Source organism: Diadema antillarum, unplaced genomic scaffold (assembly GCF_040938485.1).
Source record: "Diadema antillarum isolate AM-2024a unplaced genomic scaffold, OU_Dant_1.0 scf00000062, whole genome shotgun sequence".
NCBI lineage: Eukaryota > Metazoa > Echinodermata > Echinoidea > Diadematoida > Diadematidae > Diadema > Diadema antillarum.
In genome coordinates, this window is record NW_027270951.1 from 2,723,533 (window position 1) to 2,742,727 (window position 19,195).

The following is a 19,195-nucleotide window of genomic DNA, read 5'->3' on the forward strand; positions in this document are numbered from 1 at the left end:
AAGGTATTTGCGCTTTGAATGTTTTATGAATGGACATGATTAGGCATACACTCAAGTTCATTATTAGACAGAGGAAATTGGGAAACTGACTTGGAATTGGAAGTCAGATGTTTGATTGCATACGTATTGAAATGCCCTGTAGACCCTCACACTCAGAGAAAGCATGGAGCTACGTAGCTCCATGGAGAAAGTGAGGCTATGCTCGTAAACATTGAGGTCTACAATGTACACCCCCCCCCCTCGTCTGGACTGACAGATTTATGTCCACTGACCGTTAGCTGTGAGTGACAGAGGTCACTGCACTATTGAATTGTGGAATGTTTAACTCTAGAGGGGGAGGACTAGCCACTAGATGTGAAGAACCTTGCAAAGAACTAAATGTGAGGAATAGTTGCGCGATTGTGAATATAAAAAGTTATATATTCATGCTCTTTATAATGTATACATGTGAACTGTACATGCATGGTAAAGTGTACAACTGCTCAGTGTAATTATTGTGTGCGTGGAGCATTATTTCCACTCAAACTATGAGATTTGAATTGGAGTCACAATATTTGTCGACCCCAAATGAAGCAATTATACTGCCAGGTCGATCAGATAGATCAAAGCTTTATTTGTGGCAGCAGTGTTGGATATAATTCAGGATGCTGAAAATGTTTAACTGAAGAGAAGTTATTCTGACCGTATTTAGCACCTGTATGTCAAAATGAATTGACAAACATTTGAATGTATGTGACTGGAATTTGTATCTGTATTGTCTAATGCGCTCATATATGTTTATGAGGCATGTATATGTAGAGCCAATGTATCAGATCAGATATTGGAGTGGACTTCCATACTCCTGAAGAAATATTATTGATCAGAAAGACACAATATTAGGAAAGTCCTGTGTCTTATAAACTCTTTTGACTAGATACATATTTGGACGAGAGCTTTGGCCAGCCTTTGCTTGGTTCAGCGTGACTGACGGCTACTGAGCATTGCATCAGCTACCGTGTACGACTGGTTTGTGACTGCTCTGGGCTCGTCGACAGGATAACCGGGGGGAGAGACAAAGAGACAGCAACGAGTCGAATTATCGTCATACACTGGCAAATATTTTGTTATGCTAATGTAACAAAGGTTGCAATTGAGTCTGTGAACAAATTGAATTGAATGATGTACTTTGTTGAACGACAAACAAGCTAATAAAGTTTGTCATTGGATTATTTTGTCAAAACTTAATCCCAGGTGTGATATTCTTTATTTATGAACTCGGGAGTGTAACATTCGGGTTACATAAATTGGGGGCTTGTCCGGGAGCTATTGTTTTCTTAATGGTATAATTGCATTTGTTTGGTGACACATGTTACCGAAACTGAGTCTTGATTATTATTGTTGATTGTTACTGTTACATTCACCATTTTCGTTCTATTGTACCAAAGAGCCAACACTCGTGTGCAGGAAACAAAGCGATGGCAGGTAAAAGTTTGAAGCAGATTGGTCAGGATTGGTGCAAGAAGGAGGAGATTAGAGTAGAGAATGCCCTCCTACTTGCAACAGGTGTAAAGACTGTGCCAACAGAGGTGTTTGCACTGGCACTGTCAGAGTTATATCCCACATTACTTGAGGTGTTAAGACGGGATGATCCCGATACAGGGGAAACATTGCTCCTGTGTGAATTCGAAGATGCAGTCGCTATGTTAGGATTACAGGCACAGATTGTCATTCCAGTAGATGGAGAGACTGTGTGCAGAGTAGTGCGGTTGGACGGTTTAGAACCAGTCAGAGGAAATAGGGTCAGTGTCAAGGACCTGAGGGAGAGAGGTTTAGTTAGGGAATGGAGAAAAGCAGGACGTAGAGCTCAGGAAGTCCAGTCTCAAGACATCCCTATTACTAACAACCTTACACCCCCTTCCCCTGGTATCAGTGAACTATCCATGTCCTTCCCTGATCGAGACATCCCAATTTTAGCAGCTTCACTAGCACGGTGTGGGCTGACCACAGGGTATCGAAAACTGCGATGCTTCTCCGGTGCAAAGACAGCAGCGCGTGATGAGGATAGCTACCCCATCTGGATAGAGCACGTTGAGAGCCAGATGGAGGAGTGGCAGACTCTGGATGATGCTGAGCGGCGCAAGCGCATTCGTGAGTCATTGCGTCCGCCTGCGTCAAGCATCATTACAGACCTTAGGCGTGAGAATCCCCAGGCCTGCTCTGCAGACTACCTCAGGGCTCTGGATCTGGCTTTTGGCGATACTGACACAGATGATGAACTGTTTGTCAGATTTCATCAGACAGTCCAGGCTGAAGGTGAGTCTCCCTCTGAGTATCTTTCTCGCTTACAGGAAGTCATGCGCCATGTGGTTAGGCGAGGAGTTGTCAAGCCACAGGACGCCAACAAGGTGAGACTGCGACAATTCATCAGGGGCATTCTCTACCATGAAATGCTCCTAGTAAACCTACAGCTCAGGGAGCGCCTGGAGAAACCACCGTCCTTCCTGGAACTCCTGTCTTCGGTGAGGAAGCAGGAAGAAGAGGAGAGGGTGAAGAAATCTCTGTCTGCCCCAAGACCCCCTGTCAGCACAAAGCCAAAGCAGGCTGCCCACGGTAAGATAGAGCCCTCTATTCTACCACCACAAACAGCCCCTCAACCCAATGTCCTTCCCCAGCCAGTATCTCCACCAGCACCCCAACCCACCAAAAATCACCCCAAATCTCAGTCGTCCCAGCAGAGTAATACTGGTGTTGTTTGCTTCAAGTGTGGAGAGGAGGGCCATATCAGTAGAAATTGCCAAAATTCTGTTCCCCCTGACGTACTGAGTAAAAGACTTGTCAACTACATCCTTGGCAACCAGGGAAACGAGAAAGGGCGCCTGGGAAGGGGAAACCAGGGGCCCCAAAATTAGATTCTCCCCCACTTGTTTCTAAAGTTGAGGTTTCCAAGAACGATGTTCCTGAAGGTTTAGTAGGAGATGCTATCAACCCAAAATGTTGGATAGATGGAAAGGAGACAAAATGCCTTCTTGACAGTGGGTCTCAGGTCACTCTTATACACAAGAGCCTTTTCGACACACTAGATAGGGAATTGCATGGACTGAGTGACCTAGTCCTGTACCATGGAGGAGATGGGACTATGCCCTATCTGGGTTGGGCTTACGTCAACATAGGTTTTGAGCGGTCATTTGCTGGCACAGGGACTGAGTTTAGTACATTGGCTCTTGTAGTACCAGACCCCCAGCGTCCCTGTGACCATAGAGTGATTATTGGCACTAATTCAGGACTTTTCAGGCACTGTTTTGAATCTTGTAGGAGGATGGCTGGAGCACGCTTCGCCCAGTCATTGCAGATTAGTGCGACTTGCAGGGATATCTATGCCAGTATATCAAAACAAGAGAAGGTATCCCCTGATGGCAAATTGGGCACTGCTAGGACCAAGAAAGGACATAGCACGCAAATACCTCCCCACTCCAAATTGATAATGACTGCCCAAATTAGGAATCCCCTGAAGGAAGAAATGACTGTTTTCGTAGAGTCTAATCCCCACAGCAAACTTTCAAGTGGGCTACACATAGCTCCGGGAGTACAGAAATTGTCAGGTGGTGCCATTGGAAAGGTAAGGGTGCTGGTGACCAATAGTAGTCCTGAGCCTATCACTGTCCCTGGAAACTGCCCCATAATAGATGCCTATGTCCCCGACAAGTGTTTCCCTACCCCTAGTAGTTTTCCTACCCAGCCTCACAGTTACACCGAGGCAACCCATTCCCAAGTGAGTGCTAATGTAGGCGATAACACCTCTTCCCCTCAAGTTGACGTTAGTGAGCTGCCCATCAATTGGGGCCCGATTTCCCCGGAGTGGAAAGAAAGGCTGCTCAATCAGTGCAGGCAGAGGAGTGATGTGTTCTCCAGGCATGAATTTGACCTAGGCAGTACAGGCTATGCGGAGCATCAGATTCGTGTTAACGATGACACACCATTCCGTGAGAGGTCTCGGAGGGTGCCTCCCTCTGATCTTAGGGACTTGCAGCAACATCTTCAACAGCTGTTGGAGAACAACATAATTAAGGAGTCTAAGAGTCCCTATGCCTCTCCAATTGTGCTGGTTCGGAAAAAGAATGGTACTTTGAGAATGTGCGTCGACTACCGTACACTCAATTCTCGTACCATTCCCGACCAGTACACAGTGCCCCTGATACAGGAGGCCATTGATTCCCTGAGTGGCAGTAAATGGTTTTCTGTTATCGACTTAAAGTCGGGATTCTATCAAATCCCGATGCGTGAATCTGACAAGGAGAAGACGGCCTTCACTTGCCCTTTGGGGTTTTACCAGTTTGAACGTATGCCCCAAGGGGTGAAGGGAGCACCAGCAACCTTCCAAAGGCTAATGGAGAAGTGCATGTCAGGTCTGAACATGTTAGAGGTGTTAGTGTACATGGATGACCTGATAATCTTCTCCAAAACGCTGGAGGAAATGGAGGAGCGCCTGGCTAGGGTGCTGGATAGGCTGCAGCAATTTGGCTTGAAGGTATCACCAGAAAAATGCCAATTTTGCTGTCAGTCGGTTAGGTACCTTGGTCATGTAGTCTCCGAGGCTGGGGTACAGACAGATCCAGACAAAGTGGCCGATGTAAGAACCTGGCCCAGGCCACAGACAGTGAGGCATGTCAAGTCTTTCTTAGGATTCGCTGGCTATTACCGGCGATTCATAAAGGACTATGCCAAGATTTCTCGTCCTTTGAATGCACTTACAAGTGGGTGCGTTTACCCCAGGAAGCGAGGACGTCCACCTCCAAAGAAAGTTCCGAGCCCGGATGCCCGAAAGGCGAGTGACCCCCTTGGTGATGCTTGGACTGAGGAGTGTGAGAATGGTTTTCAGGCTTTGAAGCATTGTCTGGTCACAGCCCCAGTCTTAGCCTTCGCAGACCTGTCAAAGCCTTTTGTGCTCCATGTTGATGCCAGCCGTGATGGACTGGGTGGTGTCCTGTATCAAGATCATGGAGTTAAGCTTCGTCCAGTGGCATATGGAAGTCGGGGACTGTCCCACAGTGAGAAGAACTATCCAGCCCACAAGCTGGAATTTCTTGCTCTTAAGTGGGCAGTCACCGACAAGTTCAGGGATTATCTGTATGCAGCAAAAGGTACGCGGGTTATGACTGATAATAACCCACTAACATATGTCCTGACATCGGCAAAACTCGATGCCACAGGACATAGATGGCTTGCTGCACTTTCCTGCTTTGATTTTTCCATCCATTATAAGCCAGGAAAGACGAACATTGAAGCAGATGCACTGTCACGGAAACCACATCCTCCCGGCCTCGACAAGGAGTTTGAGGCTCGCCAGCAGTGCAAGATTAGTGATCTGGAGGCAAGGCTGCATGAGACGTCAGACTCAGGTGAGAAAGTGTCCACACTCTCTGCCTTCTGTCAGACGCATTATGTTTCAGCCAACTCTCCTCATAGAAGTCAGCCATACGTTGAGACCCTGTGTGCCAGTGCAGAGTCTATCCCAGGTCTGTATGCAAAGGGCTCAGACCTGAATGTAGTAGACTGGGCACAGGCTCAAAAGGCAGATCCCCAACTGAAACTAGTCAGGGATTATGTTGAACGTGGGGAGAGGCCGCAGTCTTATACCGGCCTTTCAAGAGAGGTTGCCCTGATACTCCACGAGTTCGACAGGCTAGTTCTGTGCAAAGGAGTCCTCTACAGAACATTCACTGACTCCTTAGGGAACCGCCATCACCAGTTAGTATTGCCTGCCCAGCGCCGTGTCGAGGCAATGAGGGGCATACACGACAGTGTTGGCCACCTTGGAATTGAGAAGTCCATAGCGTTGGCTAGAGACAGGTTCTACTGGCCAAAGATGAGTGCTGACATTACGGAGTGGGTCAAGCATTGCCCTCGTTGTATAGCAAGAAAGACTCCTCCAAAGCCAGCAGCCCCATTGGTGAGTATTCACACAACCAGCCCCCTGGAGCTGGTCTGCATGGACTTTCTCTCCCTAGAACCAGACCGCTCGAATAAGAAGTCTATCTTGGTAGTGACGGATCACTACACACGATACGCACAAGCTTTCCCCACGAAGGACCAGACTGCTGCCACTGTCGCCAAGGTCCTGTGGGAAAACTTTTTTGTACATTATGGTCTGCCCCAGCGCCTTCATTCTGATCAAGGTAGGGACTTTGAGAGTAAAGTGATCCATGAGCTGTCAAGGCTCCTTGGCATTAAGAAATCAAGGACAACTCCTTACCATCCCCAGGGAGACCCTCAGCCTGAGCGTTTCAACAGAACGCTACTGGACATGCTAGGGACCCTGGAGGAGGAGAAGAAGGCGAATTTGAGCAAGTACGTAAGTGCACTTGTACACGCTTACAATTGTTCAAGGAATGATAGTACTGGCTTCTCGCCTTATTTCCTCATGTTCGGCAGGGAGGCTAGGCTGCCTGTTGATCTGCGATTTGGCACTAGCCCTGACAACTTCACTGGGACTGACCACGTGAAGTATGTCAGCGGGTTGCGTGATCAGCTTACGCGAGCTTACAAACTTGCGTCAGCAGCATCAGACAAGTCTGCCAGTGCCAACAAGGTCCGCTATGATGCGAAAGTGCGAGCAAATGGCCTGAAGCCTGGTGATCGCGTCCTAGTTAGGAATGTTGGACTGACAGGAAAGCAGAAGCTGGCTGATAGATGGTATGCAAACCCCTATGTCATCACAAAGCAACTCAACCCTGACATGCCGGTTTACGAAGTTGCACCTGAAGACGGGGTTGGTAGGACACGCACCCTACATCGCAACCTTCTCCTACCTATAGAATACTTGAATGAGGCCCAAGCCCATAACTCGGAGACCCAGAGACCAGGTAAGAAAAGGAGTCCAGCTGATCGGACCCGTTCCAAAAAGTCTATCGCCCCTCCGAGGGAGGAAGAGTCTGACAGTTCAGACTCAAGTGACGAAGAAATCACTTTGTTTTTCGATGTACGCAAGCACATTAACCGCTCACATTCAGGACTTAACGTAAATGCGCCAGAGTTTGTCCCCTCCCAACCTCCCAGTATTCCCTCTGAGACTACCAGCGAGACCCCTGAACAGGTCAACACAGCTGATGTGGTGAGTGACACAGGTGTTTCCGGCGGTTCCGTTTTATCCCCTGACCCCACTACTGAAGAGACATCAACTGATTCAGACTTAGAGAACCAGGCTGGCAGTGACATCAGCATAGATGCCACAAGTGCATCCAGTGGTTCTGGTAGAGCAACACCGGATGATGCAGTCCCCGATTTGAGAGGGGAGAGCATGGAGGAAGAGAGTAGACACACTAGCCCTTTACCCCCAGACACAGAGTCCAGAGGTAACACCCCTCAAACTCCAGCAGAACCTGAGGCTGAGCAAGCGCAAAATGCAAAGCAAGCAATCAATTCAGAGCCTGCCCCGCAATCCATCAGGCGCTCAACTCGCTCTTCAAGGCCGCCGCTACGCATGCAGTACGATACCCTTGGTGAACCCTCTGGTGCTAGGCAAGCGACTTCATCAGGATTCTATGCTGACCTTAAGCGTAAGATCTTTGGCTTTGATTAATGTAAGGTTCACAGGAGTGAACCCTGGTTTGAAAGGGGAGGATATAACCCCACCAAAATTTGGGTTACTAAGATTTCTCCAGAAATGTCGTCAGACTAGATTCCTACTTCCTTGGAAAACCCATGGTCACTGTTATCACCACCCCCTCCATTCATCCCTCCTCTGACGTCCGTACCCCACCTGTTTTCCAACAACCCCTCGATCAGTGCACTAGTAACCCCCATGATTAGTCTTAAGATTTCCCCTTCAGCCTTTGACCTCAGTAGCCAATGTCCAATTGTAAGCCTGTGTGTATTGAGACTGGTCAAGCCCTGTGAAACGCCCCTGCTGGTGTTAGACTATGTAGGTGTAATAAAACTCAAGGAGAGAGCAAGCTAGCCAGTCTAGGGATATTGTTTTAAGCACCCCTCCCTTTTGTTGGTGTGTAGGCACATCAAGAGAAATGAGAGGACCATGTCTCAGAAGAGGAAGGTCATTCTTGCTAGGACAAAGTAGTAGTTGCTTTGGGATTTAGAGACAGTGTCCCACCATGGGCAAAGCCTATACAGAGTGGACTGGTTCTAACTGTAGACCCACATCTTCTGCGACAATGACGTAGAATGCCGGTCTAGCCCAAATTTTGTCTTCTCCTATTCCTTTCTTCTCAGATGTCCCCCCCCCCCCTCCTAATTTCCAATGAACTGTTTAGGCTAGCTTTGCGTGTGCCTTAAAGTAGAGTAACTCCATACATTACTAGATTTACTTTGCTCGTGTTACATTTTATATTACAGACACTGTTGTGCTATATACAATGACTGTAAGGGTATGACTGTTTGCAAGATTATTATTTGATATGTCATATGTTCAGAACAAAGTGTGATCCACACACTTCAGCATAAGAGATATGAGTGTGCATTTGTTATGTTTAATACATCGTTAACGCGAATGAGATGTATGTATCTGCATTCTAATTGAGTGCTTATATGACTTATGCTATATGATTTGTCTAGTATGTTAACTAAATCAGTGTTTGCATGAGTATAAACAATGTGTTATATAGCTATGCTGGTTAGGCAGCAGCTCTAGTGACCAAGGTCACAGGAGTGCAACTTTAAAGCCCTGTAGCCAGAATGCTCGAGAGTGACTGGAAAGCCTGTCGTTACTGCCCTTGGTCAATGTTAAGACTTTGTCTGGCCAAGTGGATGGTCAGTACGTCAGTCATGTTCCTGGAAGTCAAGGGGAATGAGTGACCTCTAGCCAATGAGGCAGACTTTGAATGATGTCATAGAAACATGAACCAATGAAATTTCTGCTGGTCAGTTAACTTCCTGGAAGTTTCTGACTTTCTCGAGAAAGTTTGTAATATTAACATTTTACATAGAGACAGAAAAGTATAAAAGCCCATAGCTTTGGAGCAAATAGGCATATCTGCTTCCTGCCAGCGCTTTGAGGCCTGCACCCACTTTGCTTGTTACATCGACTGTGTGATCCAGAAAGTTTTCTCACACATATATTATCTGCTGAGAGGTTTACCACAAAACACTGGTAAAACCTTACAAGCATCAGCTGTATTGTTATATACAAGTTTTATGTGCCTGTGATACAACTGGTTGTGGCACGTACATCCACTGACTGCCGTGTGGAGCAACTTGTAGTGAAAACAAGTGTTGGCTCTTTTGACTAGGTAAGTCATTGTATTTCTCATGTTATGTATTGCATTGGAGAGTGTTTGTAATTATGAACCCCAATCAATAGACATGGAGGTTGCTTGTTAAGAAGAAGACTCTGATATCATGTATATAAATTCCGAAGTTATTATATGTTATGCCAAAAGTATTGATGATCGATGATTGTTGCTTGTATATTATTTGAAGATATATTGCAATGCACTTCAAGGTATTTGCGCTTTGAATGTTTTATGAATGGACATGATTAGGCATACACTCAAGTTCATTATTAGACAGAGGAAATTGGGAAACTGACTTGGAATTGGAAGTCAGATGTTTGATTGCATACGTATTGAAATGCCCTGTAGACCCTCACACTCAGAGAAAGCATGGAGCTACGTAGCTCCATGGAGAAAGTGAGGCTATGCTCGTAAACATTGAGGTCTACAATGTACACCCCCCCCCCCCCCCCCTCGTCTGGACTGACAGATTTATGTCCACTGACCGTTAGCTGTGAGTGACAGAGGTCACTGCACTATTGAATTGTGGAATGTTTAACTCTAGAGGGGGAGGACTAGCCACTAGATGTGAAGAACCTTGCAAAGAACTAAATGTGAGGAATAGTTGCGCGATTGTGAATATAAAAAGTTATATATTCATGCTCTTTATAATGTATACATGTGAACTGTACATGCATGGTAAAGTACAACTGCTCAGTGTAATTATTGTGTGCGTGGAGCATTATTTCCACTCAAACTATGAGATTTGAATTGGAGTCACAATATTTGTCGACCCCAAATGAAGCAATTATACTGCCAGGTCGATCAGATAGATCAAAGCTTTATTTGTGGCAGCAGTGTTGGATATAATTCAGGATGCTGAAAATGTTTAACTGAAGAGAAGTTATTCTGACCGTATTTAGCACCTGTATGTCAAAATGAATTGACAAACATTTGAATGTATGTGACTGGAATTTGTATCTGTATTGTCTAATGCGCTCATATATGTTTATGAGGCATGTATATGTAGAGACAATGTATCAGATCAGATATTGGAGTGGACTTCCATACTCCTGAAGAAATATTATTGATCAGAAAGACACGATATTAGGAAAGTCCTGTGTCTTATAAACTCTTTTGACTAGATACATATTTGGACGAGAGCTTTGGCCAGCCTTTGCTTGGTTCAGCGTGACTGACGGCTACTGAGCATTGCATCAGCTACCGTGTACGACTGGTTTGTGACTGCTCTGGGCTCGTCGACAGGATAACCGGCGGGAGAGACAAAGAGACAGCAACGAGTCGAATTATCGTCATACACTGGCAAATATTTTGTTATGCTAATGTAACAAAGGTTGCAATTGAGTCTGTGAACAAATTGAATTGAATGATGTACTTTGTTGAACGACAAACAAGCTAATAAAGTTTGTCATTGGATTATTTTGTCAAAACTTAATCCCAGGTGTGATATTCTTTATTTATGAACTCGGGAGTGTAACATTCGGGTTACATAATATATATATATATATATATATATATATATATATATATATCCAAATATACTCTCTAAAAAAATCGAGTGAAAATGTTCACTCTAAAAAGAGTGAATACAAAAAAGAGTGAATTTCGAGTGAAATTGGAGTGAATTTTGAGTGAAAATGCTCATTTTCACTCATTTTGGAGTGACGTCAGGGATCACTCCAAAATCTTCGAGTGATCCCTGACGTCACTCCAAAATGAGTGAAAATGAGCATTTTCACTCAAAATTCACTCCAATTTCACTCGAAATTCACTCTTTTTTGTATTCACTCTTTTTAGAGTGAAAATTTTCACTCGATTTTTTTTAGAGAGTATATTATACATATTCATATACTATGTATTATACGTTTTGTAGACTATCTGCTTCTTAAAAATTTTGCACTATAGAAGAAACATGAAAAAACGGAAGACGTTTTACCGCTAGTGCTTTTCACCTATATAAAAAGAGCTGAAAGCTGTAAGCGGGGCTAGTGGATAAAGCATTCTGTCTTTTAAAAAACGAATCAGAGGAAAAAAAATCAAAAAGCATCCCGTATGAGAGCACCATGCAAAGGCTCATAGATAATTTGATGAAAATATGAACACTGAAGGGAAACAAGTTTATCAGGGGCCCCATTTATATAAATAAATGTACATTTCCTTACCACATAGCACATCCAGTGAAGTATTCTAGACCCTGCAGATTTTTGTTTTGAATGAAGATGACTGAGGTATTGATTCCTTTATTCATTTGATTTATTTATTGTAGTTGCAGTTAATTTGTACAGCCATTCTGTTTGAATTGATACTTTTTTATATACTTTGACCCTATAAAGCCAAAGCTATTTACCCTTCCCAAACCCAAGGGGGGCGGGTGCATATTGTGCCCCCATATGACTGTGTTATTAATTGATGTATCATCGTCATATTATGCACATAGGTAGAGCAACTCAAACTTTACATGACATCGTACATTCGAATTTTCTCACTGTCACTCATGGAGGGCGCTATATACCAAAATATAAGGAAATACATAAGACATAATATGTTGAAAACATGATTTTTCTGTATAATTTCTTTATCCCTGGTATATATGTCTTACTATAGACCAATCATTTTCATATTTGCCACAAATGATAATCAAGTTGAATCTCATTATTTTTTTTACTGATGAAATTTCTCAAGGTCACCACACGGGGGAGCTATTCATAACACTATAAAGAAATACATTATCACACCTGTGATGTACTGTATTGTTTGGGATAGGTACATGTAATGATCGTTTAATATCACATTTCATACTTCTATGATATTGGAATTTTGAGTTTGCAGATTGATGATATGATGAACAAATTACAGGCATAACTTGGGTGAAATAATCAAAATAACACAAAGCAGAAGGGCAATCTTTGGAAAATACTGGTGTTTTTTTTTCAATTTATCGGTATCATATCTGTGGTTTTATGCGTTTGTCACATACAAAAAAACAAAAGAAATAATTAAAAAAAAATCCACGATCAAAATTGATTCACATTTTGCTTCTTTAGCAAATTTCAGCCAAGAAACACCCATTTCATACACTATTATATCATTACATTAAATTGGAACAGAAAATAGTTGCAAAATCTGACTGACATGGTTGTCAGTTTACGGCTGCCATGGCATCCAGCAATAACAAATATAGCTGAATTATATATCTCATGTTTGCAATAAGATTTTAGGAAAAGTCACCAAATTTGGTAGAAATTGGACCAATGAAGAAGGAGTGGCAAATGAAAATATCGTGGGGGGGGGGGGGGGCACAATCCCCCACCCCCTTGGGCTTTGATCAAGACTGCCAGTGCCAGCCACAGAACTCTTAAGAGTTCTGTGGTGCCAGCTACTAAATGCTCTAGGTCAACTGTGCCCATTCATTCGTAGGTCAGTGGGTTGTCTCCTACATGCTCAGTCAGTTTGAGAAGAGACATAACGTACATGTACATGTTTAATATGTGTACTGGGGAGGGCACCTCCCTGTCCTGTGTGTACCAAGCAAGGGCTGCATGGATTAGGGCAGATATGTAACAAAATTTGGTCGAGATGCTCACATCCGGCGGAAAGTATGAAATTTTGCATATAGGGGTATTTTGGGGTGCTGATTTCAAATATTGCCGGATCCAAGAGATCTGACCACGGGATCGGCCGCCATTTTGAATTCCAATATGGCCGCCATCACAAAACAAATTTAAAGTTCCCTATCTCCAGTTCTGAATGACCTGTGGCATCAAAATTCGGTACACATGAGCGTTCTGACATATTGAATTTGATGACAGATTGATTTGAAGTGTCTGACAAACATCGAATGGCCGCCATTTTGAATTCCAATATGGCCGCCTCGACGAAATATTCAAAATCCCTATCTCGATTTCTAAGTAGTGAGTGACGCTGAAATTAGGTGTAAACACGTATTTCAACATACTGAGTTGAAATATGAACTAATGTGATGTGTCTGACAAACACAATGCCTGCTATTTTGAATTCCAATGTGGCTACGAAGACAAACACCACGACTAACATTCACGGGCATATGTCAAAAGTGCAGCAAAAAGGGAGCATAATGCACCTTTCACTGACGTCACAATGTAAATACAACAACGCGCACTCAATCAGTGACAAACGCGCGCTCAAACAGGTAGCCTAATTTACTAACCCGAGACAGAGATTTTCAACACTCCAACATGGCAACTATGTATAAAAATTCAAATTGGCTGCCGTGCAGCTTGTCAGACAATAATCAAATAAGTCTGTTATTGAAGTCATCATATCACCATGCTTTTATGTATCAAATTCCAATGGCTTATGTCATTCAGAACTGAAGATAGGGATCATTGACCGCGGCCATATTGGAATTCAAAATGGCGGCCGACCCCGTGGCCAGATCTCTTGGATCCGGCAATTTTTGAAATCAGCGCCCCAAAATACCCCTATATGCAAAATTTCATACTTTCCGCCGGATGTGAGCATCTTTTTCACATATCTGCCCCACTAATATCACAGGAGGAGAGCTAGAGATTGAGGTGGAGCTGCCTGCTTGGCGGTGGTTGTGCATGATATGCTGTTGCTGCGCTGGTATGCTTTTGCGACCTGAAGGAAGTCATGGCCTTTCACCTACGCATTGGCAGTTTTAGCCTAAGGAGATTTGCCCAGTCGTCATTTAACAGGTACAGTTACCCAGTGTATGTACACTCTTCAGATAAGAGTCAATTAAAGTACAGTACCTTTTTATCGAAAGATTATCAATCGCGAATCGAGTCGGCTGCTGCAGTGCGGATGCCGTCTGCTAGCAACAGCGTGCAATCAGTTCAACACTGCATATAGTGCACAGTCCGAGATATTGAATCTTGTGTCCTGCAATCATTGTATAGCTGGTACGTTTTGCTTGGCTGTTTGTTTCTATTCCTGTGGTTAGCCTGACCAGACCGCTGTCGCTTCGCGACAGCGGCTGCGTATAGTTATGCCTGTGGTATGATTTCAGATGAAATAGCACTGTTAGTGCAGTGTTGAATGCTATTGCGCTGTAACCAGTAACACGAACCAACGTGTTGGGGTTGCCAATACGTGATACGGTTATTTTATATTCATGCTTTATAGCTTTTTCCCCACTACTATTGGCTAGCTAAGACTCTAAACTAGCGTCAAGATACTAGAGTAGAGTACCGAACCAGTACTAGACACCAGAGCTACCAGTACCAAGTCTCACGCATTCTGCGTGAGACTCAAGCATTTAGGGGCCATCTCGCGATATCACGCATGGCACCCATTTTTCTCACGCATTGGGCAAGTCTGCAACTTGGGCCTATTTGTATTATAATGAGCATAGCTCAAAAAATTAAAGTGATAGTTGCAAATGAAGGTATATTTCCCTTTTGTCTTTCAAAAGAAGTAAAAAATAGTCACATAAGTATGCACCTGATCGCACCAAGGCATATGGGCATACATTAGAAATCCTAAGTTACATCATACAACTCACTTTCTTTGATGAATAAAGTTCAAAATTCCTTGCTTTTGGTAACTGACGTTACATCCATCATTGTCAAACTTATTAAAAGTTTTTATAAAATTCTTTAACGCAACCAGCTTTTTCTTTCTATCATGTGGTAAAAGACTTGTCTGGTAACTGCATACATGTAAAAGATTGTTGTTATAGACTACTAGTAGAGTGGGTATACAGAGAGTAAGTTATGTGACAATACACTCTTTCTTACCATTGAGTTATAGGCTTATTTTGGCAGCCATTGTGAAAATCAAAATGGCCGCTTTTATTGAAAAACATAATGATTCTTAAAACTTCACCTCAAGTACTGTCTGAAAATGTATGGTGTTTGAAACAAATATCATTTTCAATTTTCGGCATCTGTGTCCTACATACCGTAGAATTGCCCATTTGATGAAAATTGGTTTTCAAATGGCTGGGATATTCAAAAAAGTGATAATAATAAAAGGCGACAGGCCATGCCTTTTATTAGGATCTCTTTGTTTCACCTTGTTTTTGGATATCTCAACCATTTCAAAACGGATTTTCATCAAGTAAACTTTTGATACCCCTTAGAATTGCATGCTCTTTGACAACCACATAGAGTGGTTTCTGAATATCGCGCAAAACGTTAAAAGCTATATCCTCACCTCAACCAGAACTGTACACACCCTTTAAAAGGGGCTACACAATGCAGATGATGTTGACTAGATCTATTGCTTGGTTGATGATACCCTGGTCATCACTTGTGACTTATTACTATATGGCTAAAAGAATGTCTAAATATACGCCATAACCATATTTCATAATGATTTTCTACTCTATTTTTTCTTCCGATTCTTTGTTAGTTGGATATGCCCCTTCCCCCCAAAAGCAAACAAACAAATAAACAAACAAACAAACAAACATCTAAACCAAGATTCTGTCCATAACATCAGTCAGTCACTGCTAAATTAGGTACATCTATAAAGTATAGGCCTACTGATATGATTTTCAAAAGACATTGGAATGTACCTTCTCCTTCACTGAACATAGCTTACATGTTTCCCTGCAATGTTAAAGTTTTGGTAATTAGGCAAATTATTGTAGTCTGGGGAAAGGTTCATTCCAATGTGTTTTGTTAATCATTATTCATAGTAATGTTTTTAGTACTTTGGAAATGATTTGCGGATAATATCATTGACAGAATCTTTGTTTTGAAGTTGGAGGAGACCTAAAGCCATAGGTCCCATGGTTGCTAGTCCACTTCCTGGACTGTATTCGTATGCAGTCTACCCGCATACGTACAGACGTACGTTCATGGTGTCTGTATGTACACTGTATTACACAATTCACCCCTCCCATTTTTTCGGGAGTATCAATTGGTGGAGTGTCGCAATCAGCGTTTGGGCGCATTGTGTGTGGGTGCATGCATTGTGTGTGCGTGTGTTAGTTGGGAATGCGGACGATTAAAATCATCCAGTATCTGGACTACATGGTTGCCTGCTTACCAGCATGCTTGCTTCCTTAGAAGCAAATAAACAAATTTTAACACAAATTGAAATTGGCAAAAAAAAAAATATGGATGCACCCATTTTCTGGCATTTAAAGGATTGTAAGTTATCTCCAGTGACCTATTCTTCCAGGGGAGGGAGATGCACAAGGTATCACCGCAGTGACATCTGCATACAGTGTAGCTCAATTAACCAGTTTACTATTTACTTATAATGCAGTAAAAGTTTTGGGTATTTTGTTCCCTAAGGCCGTCTTAAGCAATTTCACTCTATGTATTCCTTTTGCTTTCCTTATTTCTTACTAAGCATGGCATCATCATGATGGCTGATGGCATTTGCATTGAATAGTCTCAATAGACCAGTTTATTAAATGATAATACATTAGAAGTCGTGGCTATTTTGTTCCCTTAGTACCTATCAAGCCATTTTATTAACTTGTTCCTGGTGAGTAGGCCTGCAGTTCAATAGTTGCAATCCAGTTTTCATGCATTTAGTTCATGCTGAGCAAGGTATCACCACATGACATAATCATATGGATTACACTTAGTCTCAATAGTCCATTTTAGGCCCAGCAGCTAATTTTGGTTCTCCAAGTCAAATTACCAGAATCTGTTGATATGAGTGTGTGCATTATATTCATTACCAACATTCAATGCATGAAGGGAGGGAGTATGAAAGAGCTCCATCTACAGTTTGATAATGGTACAGGTCTCTTTAGCTCGCTCAGGGAAAGACATGAAGATCGGAATGGAGATAATGTCAACTTCTACACTCAGACTCAAGAGTGAGACCTATAACTGAACAAGCTTGCTTTTATGTAGGCCCAATAATTTTCCTCGGACTTTGAACATAATCCAACACTACTGCAAACAGACCTTTGTGTTTTATATTGAGACAGACTGTTGTACATTCAGGTGAAGTTTCACCTGAATTATATTTTGTAAGTTTGGTATTGTATATATTTTTTCCAAGCCATCTTCATGAGAAATATGAAAATGAATTGAACTTGAAATGAGACAAAAAAGAAAACAGAAAAAAGATGACTCCAATTGACTGATGTTGATTGTAAAGGTCAATACTGGACATGGGTTGATGTGCCAGTATGCATTTGTTTCAGTTCTAGCCATTGTAGTCTATGGCTTACAAGTCAGGAGTTTTGATGTACCTGCAAAGTGAAACAGGATGTGAATGAGTGAGAATGCTATTTATCATAATAATGCAAAAGTAAGTCACCACTGTATGCGATCTTGGATTTGATGCAAATCTGAAGGCAAGGTGATTTATGCTAACTGGTTTCCAGGCATCATATGCTAAGTCATTCTTAGCTTGCATAAATTTGCAGGTGAGTTAAAAAAAAAAAGATCAGTGTTGGATTACTTGCATTGTGAGATACTATCACAATGGATGTACTGTGCTGATAACAGGGTAGATGCTCACAAGAGGACATTCAAGAGTTTTGTGATAGATGCTTCAGAGGCAGGCATATCATTCCAAAGATCTCTGATGTCATTTATACAAGTGATACAACCAGAGATGCGAAGCTTCTCAACTGGCTGGGAGTGAGAAACTGCGATTTAGCGAAGCAGCCAAAGGGAGCGAAGTGGAGGGGATTCCTCCCCCTACCCCTCCCCCTCCCATCCCTTCCCCTCCTATCCCCTCTTCATCCCTCCCCTTGGCCTTCCCCATTTTTAGGATCCATTTTCGTCAAGCCCACCAGAGGTGAGGGGAGACTAAGGGATTGCCTGCGGCGTCTGTCCGTCCCTAGCGCTACAAAAACTTAAATTACTTTGTACTGAGTGCTTCAATGTCAGTCAAACTTGGATTGAAGGTGATTATGCAAAGTTACACTTGTTACCAAACAGGAGGGTCACCTTGAGCTCAAAGGTCATAGGCAGGGGTCAACGAACTTGAAGGGTCCAATGTTCAGTTTTTACGGCGCGTTTCGATTATGGCTCATAACTTTTGATTTGTATGTCCATTTGTAACCAAACTTGGATGGTAGGTGTCCCTTGGAGAGTTGAAGGTCACCACAAGGTCAAAGGTCACAAGCAGAGGTCAATGAACTTTAAGGCTCTAATGTGAAGTTTTTATGGCGTGTTTCGATTATGGCTCATAACTTTTGATTGGAATGTCCGTTTGTAACCAGACGTAAATGGTAGGTGTCCCTTGGGGAGTTTAAGGTCACCACTAGGTCAAAGGTCACAAACAGGGGTCAGTGAACTTAATCTTAGGGGCCAATGTTAAGTTTTTACGGCATGTTTCAATTATGGCTTATAACTTTTGCTCGGTAGGACTGTTTGCGACCGAACTTTGGTGGTAGATGTCTCTTGGGGAGTTGAAGATCACCACAAGGTCAAAGGTCACAGACAGGGTTCAACAAACTTACAGGGGGCCAATGTTAAGTTTGACTGTGTTTATACCTAATAGTTTTTTTTTTCTCTCTCTCTCTCTCTCTCTCTTTCCGAGCATGTTCTTTTTAACAATCAAATTGTATGTACACCATTTTTTGTCAACCATATGGCATTTTCACAATTATTGAAATATACTGTTCCATGTTCTTTTTTGGGGCCATTTTCTTTGCAAATAATTCTTGTTTTACAAAGCTCTTGTTCGAACACTTTGTTGTGATTCGGTTCCACATTTATATAACAATCAAAGTTAGATATTTATGCCTCCGCCACGAAGTGGTGCCGGAGGCATTATGCTTTCGGGTTGTCCGTCCGTCCGTCCGTCCGTCCGTAATGAATTTTGTGGACAAGGTAACTATCAAAACCTGTTGAGGTATCCTCATGAAACTTGGCATGTATGTGTATTAGGGGATGAAGTTGTGCCTATCAACTTTTGGGTGCACATGCTCAAAGTCAAAGGTCAAAAGGTCAAGGTCAAATACATAAAATTTCACTATTTCCACCATATCTATGCAATGCCTGAAGATATTTTCTTGAAACTTAGTGTATGCATGTATTACCCAA

At 42.7% G+C, this 19,195-nt stretch overlaps 2 protein-coding genes across 2 annotated transcripts in view; both read left to right on the forward strand.

Annotated features, from left to right (window-relative positions):
• The first annotated feature begins 1,149 nt into the window (after positions 1 to 1,149).
• LOC139716159 (paraneoplastic antigen Ma3-like) lies at positions 1,150 to 2,959 on the forward strand. The gene has a single exon (XM_071627719.1). It carries the CDS (start codon positions 1,455 to 1,457, stop codon positions 2,886 to 2,888), a length of 1,434 nt encoding a protein of 477 aa, XP_071483820.1. The 5' UTR covers positions 1,150 to 1,454; the 3' UTR covers positions 2,889 to 2,959.
• Positions 2,960 to 13,847: 10,888 nt separating this feature from the next.
• The window catches only part of LOC139716161 (enoyl-CoA delta isomerase 2-like), a 31,619-nt gene continuing 26,271 nt past the window's right edge, over positions 13,848 to 19,195 (forward strand). The window contains exon 1 of the mRNA XM_071627721.1: positions 13,848 to 13,918. Within this exon, the coding sequence (XP_071483822.1) occupies positions 13,854 to 13,918 (65 nt within the window). The 5' untranslated portion in view covers positions 13,848 to 13,853. The remainder of the gene's footprint in view (positions 13,919 to 19,195) is intronic.

Excerpts from the sequence above, each read along its gene's own strand:
- LOC139716159 (XM_071627719.1), top strand. The coding sequence starts at position 1,455 with ATGGCAGGTAAAAGTTTGAAGCAGATTGGTCAGGATTGGTGCAAGAAG.